We start from the raw sequence: 18,764 nt of genomic DNA on the forward strand, positions 1-18,764 counted from the left end.
TATTAAGAACAATACAATTTATAAGATTGTACAATCTATAGGTGGCATTATTTTTAAAAGCACAATTTATAGGTTGCATTGTTCTCAACAACATGATCTTTTTTTTTTCTTTTTAAATATGAAAGTTACTTTGTTTGAAACAACACAACCTATATATTGCATTGTTCCTAACAACACAATCCATATGGTTTACACTGTTATGAACAATGTAAACTTTTTATTTAAAATGTCCTTTATGTTTTTCCCCATTTCTCATATGCTTTACTTTTCTCCTTCAACCACCAACTATGTTTAATTTGTTGACCCGATCTACAATATTAACATGTATCAAAACTCATATATTTCTCTAAGGAATTAATATGCTAGGTCTCTGATAGAACCAAAAACCTTGAGATAGAAAACTAGGAATTAATATACTAGGTCTTAGATAGAACAAAAGGCCTTGAGATAAAGAACTAGTCGAGGTAGAAAGAGATCTATTTGATTTAAGATGGATGTAAGAGAATAGCATACCCAAAACATACGTAGCATATTTAGTGAGAGAGAGGAAAAACAAAATTGTTGAATTGGATAACATATGTGAATATATTATTGGTGTGCATTAATGTTATTTGTCATTATTTTATGTTAATGTTATTTCTTATTGTATTATATTTTATTGTTTGAAATATTAACAATTAGTTAGGATATATTTACATCTTACAAGTTTGTTTTGAGATTATATCATGTATAAAAGGTGGTGCTTTAGGTTTATAGGAAGTCCTTTAATATAGTTAAGACCATACCCGACATGTTAGGAGAGTATTTTTGTAGCTGGTCCTATTGATTGGTTAGTTCTATTATTGCAGAAACATTGTACGAGTAGGACATGTAAATATACCTTCTATTATATTCAACCTTGTCCATAATATTATAATCATACTAATATTAGATAATTTAATAATTTTATCATAACCAACTTCACTTAGCCTATGATTTAACTTGATGGCGAATGTCTATGCAATTACCAATAATTTATTGTAAATCATACACCTATCTCATAATGGTTTGTCACAATCTTTTAAAAGATCAAAAAACCTAACTCTTCATCTACAACTAATTATTATCATTGCATCTATAACCATATTCTTACAATGATAATTATTATCATCTATGACTCCATGCAGGTTATTAGAACTAGAAGTTGACTTAACTATTATTTCTATCATGGTCTTATAAAGAACATTGGGTTTTCCGTGTGTAAATCAACACAAGTATTTTTTCACAAATCTTTTTTGTATAAGATGCATTATAAAAATATTTAAATCGATAAACTTTTTATTTTTACACCTTTTATATGGATATTTAATACCTCATCCACTAGTATTTCTTGGATTAGATAATTTGTAATTAATAAACTCTCAACCCCATTATAATAATACATTATAAGCAATCCTTTGAGTGAAACTCGATACACTTAAGAATGATCATTTATTATTTATATGAAACTTATATAGAATATTAATAACAACATGTATTAATTACTAATGTGAATTAAATAAATTATTAATACTTAACTAATTAATTATCTTTGATTTAACTCAAACTAATTCAATCTATTTTAATAGTATCCTTAAATTATTATCAATTTTCTTTAAAAATTTAAATTCCTTTAAATTTATTGAAATTTTCAACTTAACCAATAAAATTGATAAAATATGAAATGCACCATTTAAATAAGTCATTATTTATTTCATAATAAAACACATAAGTTAAAAAATCAAACTTAATTTCATCAAATGACAAACAAATATAATTTTCTAAAATTTCAAACAAATACTAACAAGTACAAATCATACATTCATATAACATAATTTCTTCAGAAAAAAACTATAAAGATAAGTAAACACCAAACAAACTACATGCACCATATAAAAATACCAAAAAACTAAATTTAAAAAATGAGTTACAAAAAAAAAATAGTTTTACTTGATGTGACAATCTTCAAAAATAATTGAACCAGAACAAGGATATTGACAGATTAGGTGTCAAGATGACTATATTTATAATGATGAAAGCTTGATTTATGACCAAATAAAAAAGAGTTATGTGATATTTTCTACAAAATAAAAAGGAAGAAAAAGAAGAAGGAATACGGAACTAACAGGTATTAGCAACGAATATATTTTCTCAATAATTTTATTTGTAATAATGATATTATTTTTTGTTTTTTTTATTTTCAATTATAATTCTCTTCGTAGTCACTTGTAGAAATTTTCAGATGGTGAATACGTGGGGAATATCAAAGTAATATTTTTTTTTGACAAATATCATTATAATTTAGCAATACTATTATTATTTTTTGATATTTTTATATGTATTTAATAATTTTTTAATAACGATAAAAACTGACAAGAATCTATCGGAGTGCAGACAAAAAAACGTTGAATTTAAGGGTGGTCACGAGTCATGATTATTGTAGCAGTAAAGCCCATGAAGAGGACCTACGGCCGAGTTACTAGTGAGAGAAAAAAGAGAAGAATCCAAACCTTGTTTGTTCTTTCAAGTTGGAAAGAGGAGCGTCAAATGCTTTGGCATAAGCCGTAACATACTTGCATGCTTTTGATACATCTTTCCTCTTCTTTTTCCCCCCTACTTAAGAGAGAGAGAGAGAGAGAGAGGTGAGCTTTAAATCATTGCCATTGAAGAACAAATTATGCTGCTTAACTTGAAAATCTGTGACTTCTATGGAACAAATCACATGCAAACTTAATTAAGTTATAATATAAGCCAGAATTCTGTCTGATATAAGCATTCGCAGCTGATAAATATTAGGTGGCTGTTTCCTTAATTTCCTAAGATAGATTTTAGATTAATTTATAGCAACAAGGCCAATAAGATGTTGCAAGATCTTGAAATCGATCGAATGATTTTCAAATAATAATAAGAAAAACTCTCTACACGCATGGTAGCCCTAAAATACCATGTAATTGTATTAAATATGAATGATTAAATACATTGCAATAAAATCGATTGATAGATTTTCCAATAATAATAGCGACATGGCCAATGAAATGGATACTTAAATCTGAAAGGGATTTATGATAAATTAAATCTGTTCATATTGTTTTAGCAAACTCTCTACATGGTAGCCCTGAGATTCCTCTTAAGCTGGAGCAAAAATTAAGAAAATTTAAACGGGGTAAAATGAGAAATTACTCTTTTAATTGACTTGGAAAAATCATCATCATAATTAATTGTGCTATTTATTTGTCACCTACATATATTCTCTTTGTAAATAACTTCATAAGCGTATGCAACACGATTGGTGTCAGCATTTAAGCTCAAGGGACGGTAAGGAACTGCACTGGAGCTGTTCTTGTGTTGTTTGTATTCAAGCTTAATTAAGAAAAACTTGAAACAATAATACTCCATGATCACTGTACTCTCTGATAAACTCTTCGAGCTAATGTTTTTCCTGGTATTATTTGAAAATCAATCGATGGATTTCAAGATCCTGCAACATCTTATTGGCCATGTTGCTCTAAATTAATGTAGATTCTATCTAGGAAAGGAAACAGCCAACGAATAACAAACAATATCACCCACTTTATATGGTATAATGAATGAATTCCCAGTGCTATTTCGTAGCAAAATACTTCTTTTCACAAACCTGGGGAAGAAAGTTTTATATGAAGAAACTAATTATTGAGATCATGGAAACTCAATAGGCTTACTATGTTAGCTAATTAACTTCATGTCAAGTGAGGTAATTTGAGAGAACTACTAGCTAATTAGCTATTTAACAGATCTCAGTAACTACTGGCTGCCATGCATCCTTAATTATCTGGGCCTGGTTGTTTGGTGCAGAACGCATATATATAGTACACGCGTGGCTTTAAGCGGTATAACAAGAGGGAGTTAGAAAAACAAGAGAGGAACCCCGAGTGAACAGCATGTGCCTAGACTGAGGGCACAGACTGGAACATAGAGGCAACGGTTTGTATTTTCTTTGCAGTTCAAAAATGAAATTTACGAGGAAGAGGGGAAACCTGCTTGTAATTTTCCAAAACTATCTGCATGTCTGTGTTGCTCGCATTCAAAGATGCCTGGACAAAACAGCATGTTCAAGACACAAGGGAGCTGCACGCAGACACTGTTCTGTCAGTAAAGAAACAAGAAATTGGGGGATCCAATGTCGTTATAAGTGAATGTTTACTTGAGCCGAAAATTGACAGGTGACTTATTCAAGAGGGTGCGCGTGTGATCAATTCACAGTTTTAATTATAGGGTTGTCGTCATCGATAAGATAAAATATAGTACATGGTAACGGGACCATTTTGATGTAACCAACAAGGGTTCACCATTGCTTTGCTTGGAATTCCTTTCCTGGGAGACCAGTAATACATGAGCACGAAGAATATAGATCGGGATTCTTTTTATTCATCTTAGTTTCTTTTCTTTCTTTTTTTCCTATATAAAGGATGTTTTGATGCTTAAAATAGGTTTGATAGAGTTATGTTTCTTGGGTGTATTAAAGTAAAAATGTTAAAAATAGGTTTTTGAATTCTTAAAAACTCATATCCCAATTTACTGGCCATCTCTAGTTAGTGACTGAAATCTTAAGCAGTTAGATCTTTGTATTGCTTGCAATTTTTCTCTTTATATTTTAAATATAATTTTTATTTATTTGATCAAATGCTTTTTTTTTCACAGGTTTCAAATAAAAATATTTTTTTCTAGTAATATTAGCAACTATTTTGTTGTTTTTTATGTATAAACCTAATTTTTTTAAAAAAAAATGTGATAATAAATATTCAATGAAATTTAATTTTATTATTATAAACTTTATTAGATTAATTTATTTTTCCTTTAATTGCATATAAAATATCCGATTATTATTTTCAATTTTTTAAATTGAAACTTGTAATAAATTTTTACTTAAAAAACAGTAAATTTCACAAAAAAATGCATATTCGTGTAATAAAAAGAAATTTATGAATAACAAAAAACTAAGTTTTTAATTAAAATATATATTTTCTCACTTTTAGTTTAAAGTTTTTACAAATACCTTTTCTTGATTACCTTCAAATTTTTTTTAATGATTTATGTTGCTGTAAAAATATCATTTAAAAAAAAGGAATTGTATAAATTAGAAGAGACAACTTTGACAAAAAACGAAAATGTTTTTCCTCTATAATTAATTTATTATCTTTTACTGTGAATATCTATTTTTATTATTGTATAATTAAATATAGATTTCAAAAGTTCCTGGAGACCACATCATAGTTTCTCCAAGCTAAAACCCCACAACAGAAGCCATGGCGAACCATCTCATGTAAGCTTAAAAGACCAAACCCATTTGAGACCAAGAGCATGACTTCTCGAAGAAAAGGCAGTTCACTGGCTTTACTATCACAAGGGCCACGGCAGTTTCCCACATGAACAACCCCGTATGTTCACTGGCTTTTTGAGCAAAAACTCCATCATCCATTTCCCTCCTCGAACACTGGACACATCCCTCAATTACTCAAAAAGTTTCAGAAAGAAAGCCATCTTGAGTAAATAACAATCGTTGAAATAAAACCCTATCCCATTCCCTTTCAGCAGCTTGTACATAAACAAGGCAATGCTGAACGCATCAGGCACAAACTATTTATTATAAATGTCAATAGTTTATAAAACAAAAATGTAAACTGACATTTCTGCGACCTAATGCATGTTCTAAAACCTGTACAGTCAAAAATTCAGTTCCTTAACAGCTATTTTCACTAGATGGAGAAAAACTGACATCGAATGCAAGAACCAACTCTCGTTGCTATGCCAAGATGGCTGCACAACGTCCAAGGCCTTCCACCAATGATATTTCTTCAATTCTGATCATCTGCAACAATAAACCGAAACAATCCAGTGGCCCCAAACAGTTAATTAGGAAACCAACATCATAAATACATCGAAGTCAAGAAACTAAATGAAATCAACCTAGAATTAAATCTACAATGATTTGCACAGGGACGATATGGACAGGAACTGCACTGGTTCCTATCACTATTGTCTCAACAATTCTCTAACATAAGAATAGGCATGTACCACCGGGCATCCATAGGTCAAGGTTCTGATAAGGACAGACAGCCTCATTGGAACCTGAATTTGATGACAAGTGTCATGATCAAGCCACATGGTACACCTCATTCCCTTCCCCCCTCAGATATAAACAAGCCTCACGTCATTATGCCCAAAACTCATGCTACATACTGGACACTTGCGGTGACGGCTTTCCAGAGTTCTCTGTACACAAGTGTTGCAGAACAAATGGTAGCATTTTGTTATGACAACCTGATGGGAAAATAAAAAAAATTTGAATCGCTATGTTATATATAAGAAAGGATAAACACTAAAGAAAGATCAATTCATATAATTGATTGACATACATATCACAAGATTTTGGAGGATCATTAATCCATTTCAATAAACACGGTAACAGTTAAAAAGATCTTTATGAGATGAACATAATCTATATCTCTCCTTTCTTTGGTTAGGAACAATTCAATAGCTGGTTCTAGGGATCTTAACGATTCTAACATGGAACCAACCATTTTTTCCCAATTAGTTAACCATCCTGAATCCCGATGGAACTCAAGCACCTACTATGACAATAAACAATTAATCAATTGCCCAAAATTTTTTTAGAACCTCTAAGCAAATACAGCAGAGAGGATACATCCATTGAATTCCAATAAGCCTCAATCCTAAACTTGCTGGGGTTGCTACGAAGAACCTTTTTCTCCACTCTTTTCTGTTTTAGGCCCACTTTATGACAGCAATTTTTTTACCACTTCGGACCATTAGATTTTTTGCCCAATTTTCTATTCCTTTAGGCATACACCAATCCAATTACTTTCACTTTCTAGATAATACATTGACAGGTCCACCTATGTCAACTCATCAACCCCCCCCCCCTGAAGATTCAGTTATTTCTTTTTCAAGCCCGTTCTTTCCCTTTCAAGGCACTACATATGTCAAATGAGTAGAAATGCACTCTTAATCCCCCCCGCTGAAGATTCAGTTATTTCTTTTTCATGCCCGCTGTTTCCCTTTCAAGGCAATACATATGTCAAATGAGTAGAAATGCACTGCTAATCCTTTCAATTGAAATGTTCCTTGCTTGAAACTACTGCTATTGTCACCCAGTAATTAAGTTCTAGTAAGAGCAAAAAAAAGCTGAAAATAATATTTTGCTAGTAAATGTGAACCAGTTGCCTCTCTTTATAAGCAAGTTGGACCCGAAACTTATAATCCAACATCATCACTTCATAAAATTCAGCCCCCCTAATGGGAAACTTACTATACGGATGGTGTGTGTCAAACTTGTTGAGAATTTAGTGAGGTATGGCTGCGTTAGCAAGTTCTATTTTGTTTGAGAACCACATGTTGCATGTTCTCCATTGCATCATGTTGAAAGAATATTTAACTAATGTTTTGTTGATGCTTTGCAAGTCCTCTTCTAATATCCAGTTATCCAACTAGCAAGGCCAGTTTCAATCATCAAAACTTCCTACAGGAAAACAGGACACCAAATCCACAAATAACACAACAGGGATTGCATGATACCTCTTTAGGTCTGTCAAGACAGATACTGCACTTAACTATTTCCCTGTATTCTTGAAGCTCCAGCTGAAGTTTTTCTACAATAGAAGACCCCTCTGTCTGTGCTTGAAGACGAGAAACCTTTCTCCTTGCAATTTCCAACTCCTCTTCCATTCTCCTCTTGTCAAACCTGATAAACAAGATGTGAATGTCAGCACTTGGTACAAATAGGAAGCAGGATGGGATTATTTCATTACCTCTCGTTCTCCAGATCTATTCGCAGCTCCAGCAGTGCAGACCGACTTCTTTCAACTCTAGATTGTGAATCCTCCAACGACTCTCTTGCTTGACTAGATGATCTTCCCATATCTAACAATTTCTTTTGTGTATTTTCCAGAGTAACTGACCTTTGAATCTTATCTTCCACAAGTTTATGAACCTGGTCTGAGCAGAATTTTGACTGCAAAGCAATGCATGCAATACTGATTATACAGATGTCCTTGGTACTTTAAGCTTAAGATTAAATACCTTTATTATCAATTAATTAACCTAACCTAGTAAGAGCTTTTGGAAGAATACATAATTTTCCTCAGTGATTTTATTTTTCTTATTTGGTTTAGGAATTCTGATGCTAGTTGGATTTTATAATAGTTATATATCTTTCACTAAGGATTCCTTTTCCCTTTTAAGGATTAGAATTTAGACCTATAACTATTATAAATAGGCTACCTAGCTTAATATTTAGACCTACAGGATTGGAATTTTTGTTGTTATTATCAATCAGAATGCATCCAAGAGGTTGTCTACAAATCCTAAACCTATTTTTCTAGGTGTAACTTCAATTTTCTACTAGTTTTATCTGTCAATTTTCTATTCTTTTCTGTTTTGAGTTGATTTCTATTCCCATGCTACATCACCTAATGTTTATACTGAAAAATCATTAACCTGATATTAGTTCATTAACTAGGAGACATGGCTATCCTTATCTAATACTAAGAGAAGTAGTGAAGTACCAAGGCTACATTACCATGTACATAGTGAAAACATTTACAAGACACTCCTCAATTCTTAATCTAGGGAAAAAAAAAGATATGGGTGAGGAATAGAATAATAGAGCATGGCCTACCTGATGCCAAGATATCCATCCCATTCTTTTATGAAAATATTCATCTATGTTCATTTTATTTAGAAAGTAAAAAAGAAAGGTATAGCTGAAAGAGAAGTTTGTTTAAATTAAAAAACAATCATCATCTAAAGTAGACAAACCTAAAGAAAATAAAGAAAGACAAAAATTAAATATTTATTAGTTATTTATCAATTGAAAAAAATAAGATTTTCAAATTAAAAGTTCTTTTCTAAATCACATACTAAGAACACAAGGATTTGGCATTGTTTATAAAAGTTCTTACTATTTCTTTATTTGAAAATGTCTCATAAAAGTTAGTTTGATAGCATTAAATGAATTGTTGCATTTCCTTCTCATTTATTTTATATATACTTTGGTTACCACATGATATGCATGAATACTCTTATATGCAAGGCATATGCCAAACTAACTAGTTCTAAGAAATACCTGATCTTCTATTCTTGCAGATTTCACATAAAATAAATTGAGGGAAATATTGGCTTGCTGAATCTCCCTTTCCATGATTTGTTTGTCCATGAGCAGAGAACCATGCATTTGTCTTGCTCTCACACCCTCTAAAACAAGCTGAAACAAGAATAGCATGAACCAATAAATCATACTCTCGAGCACACATCTCACACAGAACATAATGACTTGAACTGTAAGATTAATTCATTCTCACATCAGGAAGAAAATGCAAATAAAAATACATTTACATAAATACAAGAGCTGCATCATGACAGGCAAGGTAGAACCATGTTCAGTTTACAAGTTCGACACTTGTCAAAACCGTACAACTATAGCAGACACTGTCACGTGTTACAACTGGCTAAGCATAACCTTAAAGGTTCTAGGATGAGGGAGACTCAGCAAATATGTCAAAAATATGCAACAGAATAAAGAACCAGGTACAAACTATTAGCACATCTCTTTTCAGTTTCAGATATCAAACCTAATTGGTCCTTCTATAGAGACTACAAACCAGTAGTGTAAAACATGTCTCCATGCCTATGAAATCAAGAATATCCAGCTCAGATTTAGAACTGTCAAACCACATGTAAGGTCAGATATTAAACATTTCCCAGTTCATATAGCAAGATATAGAAAAAAGAGTTCATAATTCAAGTCTTGCAAACTGAAAAGCTTATATGAATATGAAAATCTCAAAATACAAACTGGCAATGCAAATACCAATATCATGTCCTACAGTAAAGCAGAACACAAAAAATAGACTGGGGTCTTAAACACTAACAGCAAAAAGACACCACATGCAACTTAAACAATCTACTGAAGACTGGTTGTGGAATATGCCACTCACCTTAATGTTATAGTCATCTCTCTCTGTGATTTGCTGCAACAGATGTTGATTTTGAGTTTGAATGTCATCATATGCTTGACCAATTGTCTGAAGCAAAACCAAATAAGCAATCTTAAACAGATGCATTATTGCATTGCAAAAAAAGCCTGCGATTAAATTAACTGACCTCTATTTCAGAAAGGTAGGCCTCGTTTCCTTCATTTTTTGATTTCAAGACATCAGAAAGTCTAGACATATCCCTGAATAGCAAAGAATCAATATGTTCAAACAGTAGTCTCCAATAATTAGTATGTTAGAATTCAAGTTAAGAAAAAAATGTTAGGCCCACCAATTAACTGAATACAATAAAGATTAAGGAACGATTGCTCAAATGAAAGGTGCTTATTTGATAATACAACTACAAAATGTAGTTCAGAAAAATTGTTGAACAAATGAAACCGCGATCATCTAGTAAATACATGTCTGCTTATCTAATAGCACAAAAAGAGAACGTTTCTTTTGTTCTTTTTCCTGTGTTGTTTATGCATGCGTGTGAATTAATTTCAGAACTTCAAAAGAAAATAGCGCACATCTTCTTCAGGAACACATAAAAATAAAAGCAATGAAGCTTTGGCTTGGTGGTATTCAAGCCAATAAAGAACTTCCCTCCAGATAGAACTGACAAAAGAAGATTCAAGAAAAATAAATGAGTTCACCTAACAAAAGATTGATTTCAGCATCTTCAATAGAGGCTCTACAATAGGATAAAATCAGTTCCAAAACTTCTTGAATTTACCTTTTAGAAGCTTCTAATTTCCGTCTCAAATCAGCAATCTCAGCTTCTGCTGCAGCTAGCCTTTGCTGGGATCTGGCCTCAGCTTCGTTTGCTGTCTTCACTCGTGATTCCAAATTATGCTCATCAAGAGAGGATTTAAAACTTTGAACTCGCGCCCTTGCCTTGTATTCCAGATCCCTAGCTTCTAAGACATCCCTACATTTGCAGAATATAAATTTCTAAACCACCATATAATTCACATAATCTAAACACCAATGACAAGAAAAAGGAGTAAACTGGAACATGCTAATAATTAAATTTAATCAAATGCTTCACCATAATGATAAGCACGACCCACATCTTCCATTGTATCTTAAAAATAATGATTATACGCTGCTGCAGAGAGTCAGATACCAAATTTAAACAGGGCACAGTCATTCAATTTACTTCAATTTCCAGATTGAAGCAACTACAAATTCATTCAAACACACTGAATATACAAACTAAACTCTGTAGCTGGTTGAACATCAATTAAAAGTTCAGTTGAACAAGCTAATCATTATAAATTTAATAGCTAGTATGGGGAAAGCAGAATGTATGGAAAGACCCTGACCTTGAATAAGTGGATTCACCCCGATACATGTCCAAAATCAGTTTCAACTCCAGTTCACTTTCCTTCAGATCTTGGACCTGCAACCATGGGAAGGGGTTTTGATTGCTAAATCAAATGATATCAGTTTACTACCCTTAAATTTAGAAACCAATGCCCATCATAAATTCTTCTAACCCTTAATAGAGAAATTTCTAATAGATCTTGGCAAAATGATAGAGCTGTAAACGAGCTGAGCCACTCATGAGTCTCTCGAAGCTCAGCTCACTAAGGGCTCGGTTCGAACTCATTTGTTAAGACATAACGAGCTTCTACACTCAAAATGTAAACAAGCCACGCTTGAGCTTAGCTAAGCTTGGCTCATAAACGTTCATAAGCCAGGGCAGTTAAGACTCATGAATTAGGCTTCCAAACAAGCTTGTTTAAAAGCTTACATATAAGCTTGTGAAAGGAAAAACAACTTAATAAGATATTATAAAATAAACCAATTTAGTATGTAATAAAAAGCATTCTTTGTATGAAATAAATTTAGCAATTATATTTGTATTTGTTATATGGAGGAGTTCATAAAACTTTGATGATATTGCAATCACATGAGTCATACGTATGTCAAAGTTTGAGCCTAGCTCATTTATAGGCTCATTAACTGAGACAAGCCCAAGCCAAGTCAAGCTTGGGACTAACGAATTTTAAACAAGTCAAGCTTGAGCCCCATAATTTAGGCCTGTCATGAACACGAACTGAGCTTGAGCCTTGCTAAAATTAGACAATCCAAGCTTGAGCACATCAAAGCTTGACTCAGCTCATTTGCAGCCCTACAATATGTTTAGTGGAGCAGTTCTCAGAGAATAGGCTTAAATTTATTAGCAATTTAATATTCCTAAAAAAAAAAGATAAGCTCACAAGGAATAGGGAACTATACTTGATCCAGTAGAACAAGTTTGAAGTTGATGATGAGTTGAATGCCCCGAGAGGCATGGTATTTTTATACAGCGAAAACATAATTGAGGAAATAACCTACTCTTTACTCTTTTAAGAATTTCTTGTGTTTTGGGTTTGCAATATTATAAATTACATTTGGATGCAGTTCTTAAGACAGTCAACAAATTTGGTTTGGGTTTCTTCAGCTAGAGTAAATGGAAACAATGCCTATATATTTTAAAATTTCTTCACTTTGCCTAAAGAAAAGAACCTCCAAAGCAAATAAAGAAGAGAAGCTTAATTCATGACATATCTACTCCTGTGGCAAAGACACTCAAACGCTACTAACTGAAATTTATATCTAATCCTCATTGTAATCATCTGGTGCTACAAGAAATCAAGAAAATAACTGAAGAAGAGAACATAATGAGATGCAGACAACTTAGGTCAAATCCAGTGGAGAATTTTCTACACAGCCAATAAAATACCACCAAAATTGGTCGTTGCAAACTTGTTGGGTGTTCAAACGATGCTCCAATTAGAAATATAAATTATAAATGCATCAATAATAGACCCCACATGAACAAAGATTTGTTTCCTCAAAAGCAAAATAGGCCCTAAGCAATAGCAAACTAAAAACAAGTCAGATGGGACTAAAATGGATCTATTCTCTCCTACATTCTTGTGGCAAAAATTTGATGCACCTAGCTAAAGGAACACAATGGACAAGTTTTTCATCTGGTTATCAAAATTCACTCCCTTTTTTAATTGAAATTTAGGAATTCTTCAACACCAACGAAAAGGTGGAAGTCTTGAAGAATAAATTATTGAAAAATATCAAAGGGAAAACTTGGACCTATGACCCATTAAAAAAAGAGAGCAGGAAAAAAAAAATCAGAATTTGCAACTGGCATTTGAGAGATCCTATTAGAAGCTAGCACTAAAAAAAAATGACTGTCAGAAGATTATAACAATACAGGATAATAAGCACGTCAAGATAATGTCAGATATAAGGATTTAAATGCTAGAATTCCCTATAAGTGACCAATGACTACACAGCCTGCAGAACCATTACAAACAGCTTTCTTTCCATTCAAATTTGACTTCCCTGATGACCAAGGTCATACAATCCTTACCGGATAAAAGATGGCTTTGCATTCATTAGAACAAGACCCCAAAAATTTTAACAAAATGAAATAAAATAACATAGTAGAATGGAAACATACCACAGACTGCAACTTATGTATCTCGGTGTTTTGGTTTGTGGATCTGGCAGACAAATTTTCACACTCTTTGGCCTGTTTCAGAAAAACAAATATTAGTATCCATTAACTGATTTAAAGGAAAAGAATATAACGGCATGCACCAGAATGCGCCCACCTTCCTATCCAGAACAGTAGAAAGAGACTGCCCATCAGCTCGCAAAGAATGAATATCAGAAGAAGCGTCTTTGGAGTTACTTAATTGGCGTTGCATAGAGCCCATTTCCTCAGGAAATGAGGAAAGCAAGGCTTTGAATTCAGCTATGATTTCTTTTCTTCCTGAAAAAGAGAGTACTTGTCAGGCTTTGAGCACAGACCAAGAAGCAGCGAGAATTACAAGACACATAAAAGCATCCAGCAGGAACACACCAGGCTCTCTAGATGCCTCTTCCAACTTGGTCTCAATCATGTTTCTTTCATTAATCTGTTTTTGTATTTCTTTCCCTAAAACAGCAATTCTAGAATCCACAACTGCAGTAGATCTTTGAAAAACATCAACCAAGTCATTTTTCACATTTAATTCTCTTTCCTTCCAGACAAGGTTATCCTTCTCAGCCTGTAATTTCCAGGTAAGAAAATATTGTCAGCATCAGCAACTAATCCATGCAAGGAATATTGCAGACTCAGGCATAAATGAAACTACCGACCAGTTACAACCTGAAGTTTCTCAATTAAGGCCCGATATTGGAGAACTTCTGATTTTGATTTCTCTAGTTGATCTCTCACCAAGAGGTAGGCTTGTGATGAAGATATACTCTTCACATTCTTCAACAAGTTCTGTAAACCAAAATATCCCCATTACACTTCTATTATTATTATTAAATAAAGCTGCATTTCATTCTATTTAAGTTACTGAAGACGTGAATCTGCAGTTAAGGCATAGTCATTTAGAAGGAGAACTAGGTCTGCATTGACACCATGACAAGGTATTAAGACCCATCCCCCTCTCCCAAAAAAAAAAAAAAACTGACCTGCAATTTGGATAGCTTCTGTAATATTTTTAACCTTTCTTCATGAAGATCTATTAGTTCTTGTAGTCGAGAAGAAGCTTGGTCCTGTGGAACTCAAATTGATTAACATGCCTATCTCTTTCCATTCAAAAAATTCTCAAGAACAAATCCAATAAAATAAGAGTTAGAAACTCACTAAAAGCTCTTTGACAGCAGACTCCATTTCTTGCAGGTCCTTTTGTTTATCCCTAACCTTATCACCACCAATGTGCTTACTTCCCAAGTTTAAGACTGGAAAGAATGCCCCTTTGGTTGCATCTCTCTCTGCTTTAAGGGTTGCCAATTTACAGTTGCTGTCTTTCAGTTCTGCAACTGCAATCTCCAATTCACCTATGGAAAACAAGCAAAAGCAAAACATTCAAGCTTATAAAAGCATATCAGTCAAAGCATTAGCTGCAAACAATAATAAGGATTCGACATGCCAGCAAATAATGTTTCGTGCCAAGCGAATGAATACCAAACAAATGCAGAATCACATCAGAATTAGTCAATAACTGTAGAAAGCGAGAACGGCCACCCAATATGTCAAACCTTAAGACCACATATACATGACATGTAATTAAATGCACTGTGGTGTACTGGTGAACATATAGAAATACACGGGCCCTTAAAAAAAATGGCAAGCACACTTACCGATCCATGTATCTTAAAAAGGATGTGCTACATTAGTTTCAATAGAGGAAGCTCTCAGATGGTTCTTAAAGGATTCAAACTCTTAAGATGATGTTACCTTTTAGATGCTTAAGCCCTGCTTTATTTTTTGCATCAGCGTCTCGATGGTTCTGCAATTCCATTGCCAGTGACTTGTGCTTCAAATGAAGGTCACTTAGCCCAGACCTCAAATTCTTAAGTTCCATCTCCAATTCATTAGATGTCATTTGCCTGCTTGCATCTAGCAAAGGAGAAAAATACATAGGAAGTGAGAGAATTCTAAAGGAAATAGCCCAAGAAAAATACAGCACACAGACCAGTGCCAATATACTCTTACCATCTCCTGGAAGCTGTTTCAAAACTGCTGCATGTAATCCATCCTTCAGATGCCAAAGGCCATTGATTGTATCCACTATATTATGTACAATGTTTTTATTCTTTTCAAAGGGAGTTTCTATATCCACTTCCATCTGATCAAGGCAATTATTTGAAGAGGAACTTTCAGTTGCACCAGTTTCCATAAGTCGGCTAAGGAATGCATCCTTGAGAAAAGATGAGCTCTCATCTGAAAGGAAATTTAGAAACCCCCTATTATATGACACCCTTGCTTTAAAAAAAAATAACAATAATTCCCAGTCAATATTACACCACCAGTTCACTAAATTTTGTGTTCACTGTGAAAGAAAACTCGTGTGTCAAATCCACCCAGAAGGGCGCCAACTTTTCCTACATGCTCACTTTGAACTGCATAAAACAGCATATGCATTGCTAAAAGAAGCCCCTACAAACGAAATCACACATGCATATACTGCTGAAACCCACCCACACAAGCGACCATGAAAGCCTAAACACACGTGCATAGTGCCAAAACCTAATACTCGTGCCAAAACCCACACGCCCGACTCTACTGACAATGGCATATAAATTGGCCAAAATGTTTTTGCAAATTCAAATCAACTTTCAAGACCATTAACAACTCATGATTATTATATACAATTAAAGTTGTAAAATAATAATTTGAAAAGAAGAGGCAGACTACTTAAGAAAGGTTCCTTACTGTAATCAAACAAGTAAATAGAGGGGAGGAAAATAAGCACGCATACAAAGCCAAGAATCGCCAAGTATGGCCTGTACAAAATAAAAATTTCAGCTATATTATGTTGTGTGACAATAGGTGGATTCTTATTCACCTCATACAATTTTCTCAAGAATATATATATATATATATATATATTAGCCATAATTGCTATCACAAGAAAGCACAAGATAGGAATGGATAGCTATGCATTCATGCTATCTAAATATTAGTGAGATTGAAGATAAAAAAACAAAACCAGAGAAAAGTAATAGATTACAGGTTCCTGCCTTTTGTAACTGGTATATGTTTGACATCTTGCCCATTGCTCCACTCTCTTGTGCGGTTGGAACATGTTTCCAAGTCACTAACCAACTATTGTTAAGAACATAGTCAATGTTTACCCAATTACTAAAAGGTATTGTATAGATAAATCAGAGAGATACCTTATATTTTGAATTCCCAAAAGTAGAGTATTAAAGGAAAAGTTAATAAGAAGAAAAAAAGTAAGAAATTACCACTTCCCAAGACTTGTTGACAGCGTTTAATGTGGAATTGTATGGTTGCTGTTTCTCCTTCAGTTGAGAGAACTTGTTTGCTAGTGAAGAATGCTCAACCTTCTGGGCCTCCAACTTCTGTTGAAGCTTTTGATTTTGGTATTGAAGAACAGTAGTATCAAGCTACATCATCAAAAGAAAACGTGAGCTCACAACAAACAAGCTACTCATTAGTGACATTACATTTTGGCAAAGTTATAGATATAGAAATTACCAAATGCAGTACTATGTAAGGCTTCTAAAAAGCCATATTACCCAACAATAGAAAACTTAAAAAATAGAAGCTAAGTAGTTACAGCCGTCAAGCACCAAAGCTAAAAAACTTCACAGATATATGATTCGAGGAAATAAAGAGAGAACATGCTGCTTGGAAAAGTGTAGTTGACCATAAATAGAGGAGGAAAGACAAGTATTAACAGACCATCAGACTTCAATTCTCAACAACCACAGATAGAAAAGAAAGGACTATACATTGTGCATATATTCTGATGAAGCTCTAGATAATAACTAAAAACAATTAACAGATAAGCCAATTCTCATACTTGGATCCCAATTCTAGAAATTATTTACCATGTTCTTTAGCTGTTTCTGCAGCATTTCCAGACAACCACATAGCATTAATCCCATGTACAGATTTTAGAAAGAGATTAATTGCATGCTCATTGGACTTAGATATCCTTTCATTCAGTTACCATGATATGCAAGTAAATTGCAAGAAGCAAATTGTAGACAAACCAAAAAAAAATCAAAATTTGACGTGTGACACATTAGAAAATGTCAAGATAGTTAGCTTAACGAGTCAAAGGTTATAAAAGTAGAACATCCATGCAGATAAAACAAATACAAACAGCCCTGCAAAACTCAGATTCAATCACATAATCTAATTTGAGAAACCAAAAACACATAATTCTCCAAATGATGCAGCCCATAACCCTAACTAAAAAGCTACATGGGTAGCAATAAAACCATAATTAACTACAAGTCCATCAAATTTACAGGTAATCGGATAAACTAAGATAAAAAAAACCATCAGATTCACAAAACAAAACAGAACCCACATAAGATCCCTCTAAACCACAATAAGAGCAACAAAAATTCCGAAAAAGTCCCAACCTTTTTGTCCTCGGATAAATGCGAGAATGGCTGCTTTTTAGCCATAGCAGCAGGTGGAGATGATATAGAGCTAAAGTGACGCCGTTTTCTGTCTGGCTCCCCTGTACTCCCCATTAAAACAAAACCCGAATCTCCCTCCCCGCCCCCGCCCGCGCCCCAGCCCCCCTTCCCAGCCCCAGCCCCCCACCAACAACTTCACTCACATTAACAGACAGGAGGTCGCATAAATTTCAAAAAACCGTGATTCAAATCAGATGACACCCTATATTTCCCGAAACCCTAACTCAAGCCACCAACCAAGTTGTTTGGTTTTCTTTTCACTGAAAAAAAAAAAACTAATCCTAACCAACGAGTCTACACTCACTGTGGATTTCTTTGATTTCCTTTTATTATTAATAATTAAAAATTAAAAGGGGAAAAATATGAGATTTTTCTTTCTCTCTTCGGTCTCACTGGAGTGCGAGAGGGAGAGGAATTTGCTTGTTTGTTATAACTGTGACTTTTTCTAGCAGCATAAAGAGAGCGTGAAATTCCGTGAATATTAGAAGGGTAGTTTTGGGAATTAAATGCGACCGGTAGGAATCTGTGCTCTGATGGAGTCACTTGAAGGTGAGTGGAATCAAGTGAATGCTGGAATTTGAATGGAGAAAAATGGGAGATAATTCTGGGGCTTCATGATTTAGGGATTTGAAGTATCATTGCCCTTCTTTCATGCTCGACTGTTTATTTTTTCGTATTAATAGTTTCTCTTAGCCCCCTACTGTTTATTTTTTCGTATTAATAGTTTTTCTTAGCCTCATT

The 18,764-nt window shown here is 33.7% G+C and overlaps 1 protein-coding gene across 4 annotated transcripts; it reads right to left on the minus strand.

The window, feature by feature from the left end:
* Positions 1 to 5,597: 5,597 nt before the first annotated feature.
* Positions 5,598 to 18,627, minus strand: LOC105120758 (E3 ubiquitin-protein ligase BRE1-like 1). Of its 4 annotated transcripts, none has more exons than XR_841421.1 (20): positions 17,964 to 18,627; positions 16,812 to 16,973; positions 16,584 to 16,668; positions 15,556 to 15,783; positions 15,298 to 15,459; positions 14,704 to 14,897; positions 14,529 to 14,612; positions 14,215 to 14,334; positions 13,927 to 14,113; positions 13,676 to 13,836; positions 13,522 to 13,593; positions 11,378 to 11,454; positions 10,786 to 10,980; positions 10,177 to 10,249; positions 10,011 to 10,097; positions 9,140 to 9,277; positions 7,824 to 8,026; positions 7,591 to 7,756; positions 6,070 to 6,315; positions 5,598 to 5,863 (listed from the first exon to the last, which is right to left on the minus strand). XR_841421.1 is itself a non-coding variant. In XM_011019119.1 (19 exons), the coding sequence occupies exons 1-19, from the start codon at positions 18,075 to 18,077 to the stop codon at positions 6,184 to 6,186; spliced, it is 2,640 nt and encodes an 879-aa protein (XP_011017421.1). In that variant the 5' UTR covers positions 18,078 to 18,627; the 3' UTR covers positions 5,600 to 6,183. The 4 variants fall into 4 exon arrangements, 2 of the variants coding, with proteins under 2 accessions (XP_011017421.1, XP_011017422.1); XR_841420.1 differs by having other exon boundaries at positions 5,962 to 6,315; XM_011019119.1 differs by having other exon boundaries at positions 5,600 to 6,315.
* Positions 18,628 to 18,764: the final 137 nt, after the last annotated feature.

This window comes from Populus euphratica, unplaced genomic scaffold (assembly GCF_000495115.2).
Source record: "Populus euphratica unplaced genomic scaffold, PopEup_1.0 scaffold6.1, whole genome shotgun sequence".
NCBI classification, from domain to species: Eukaryota; Viridiplantae; Streptophyta; class Magnoliopsida; order Malpighiales; family Salicaceae; genus Populus; species Populus euphratica.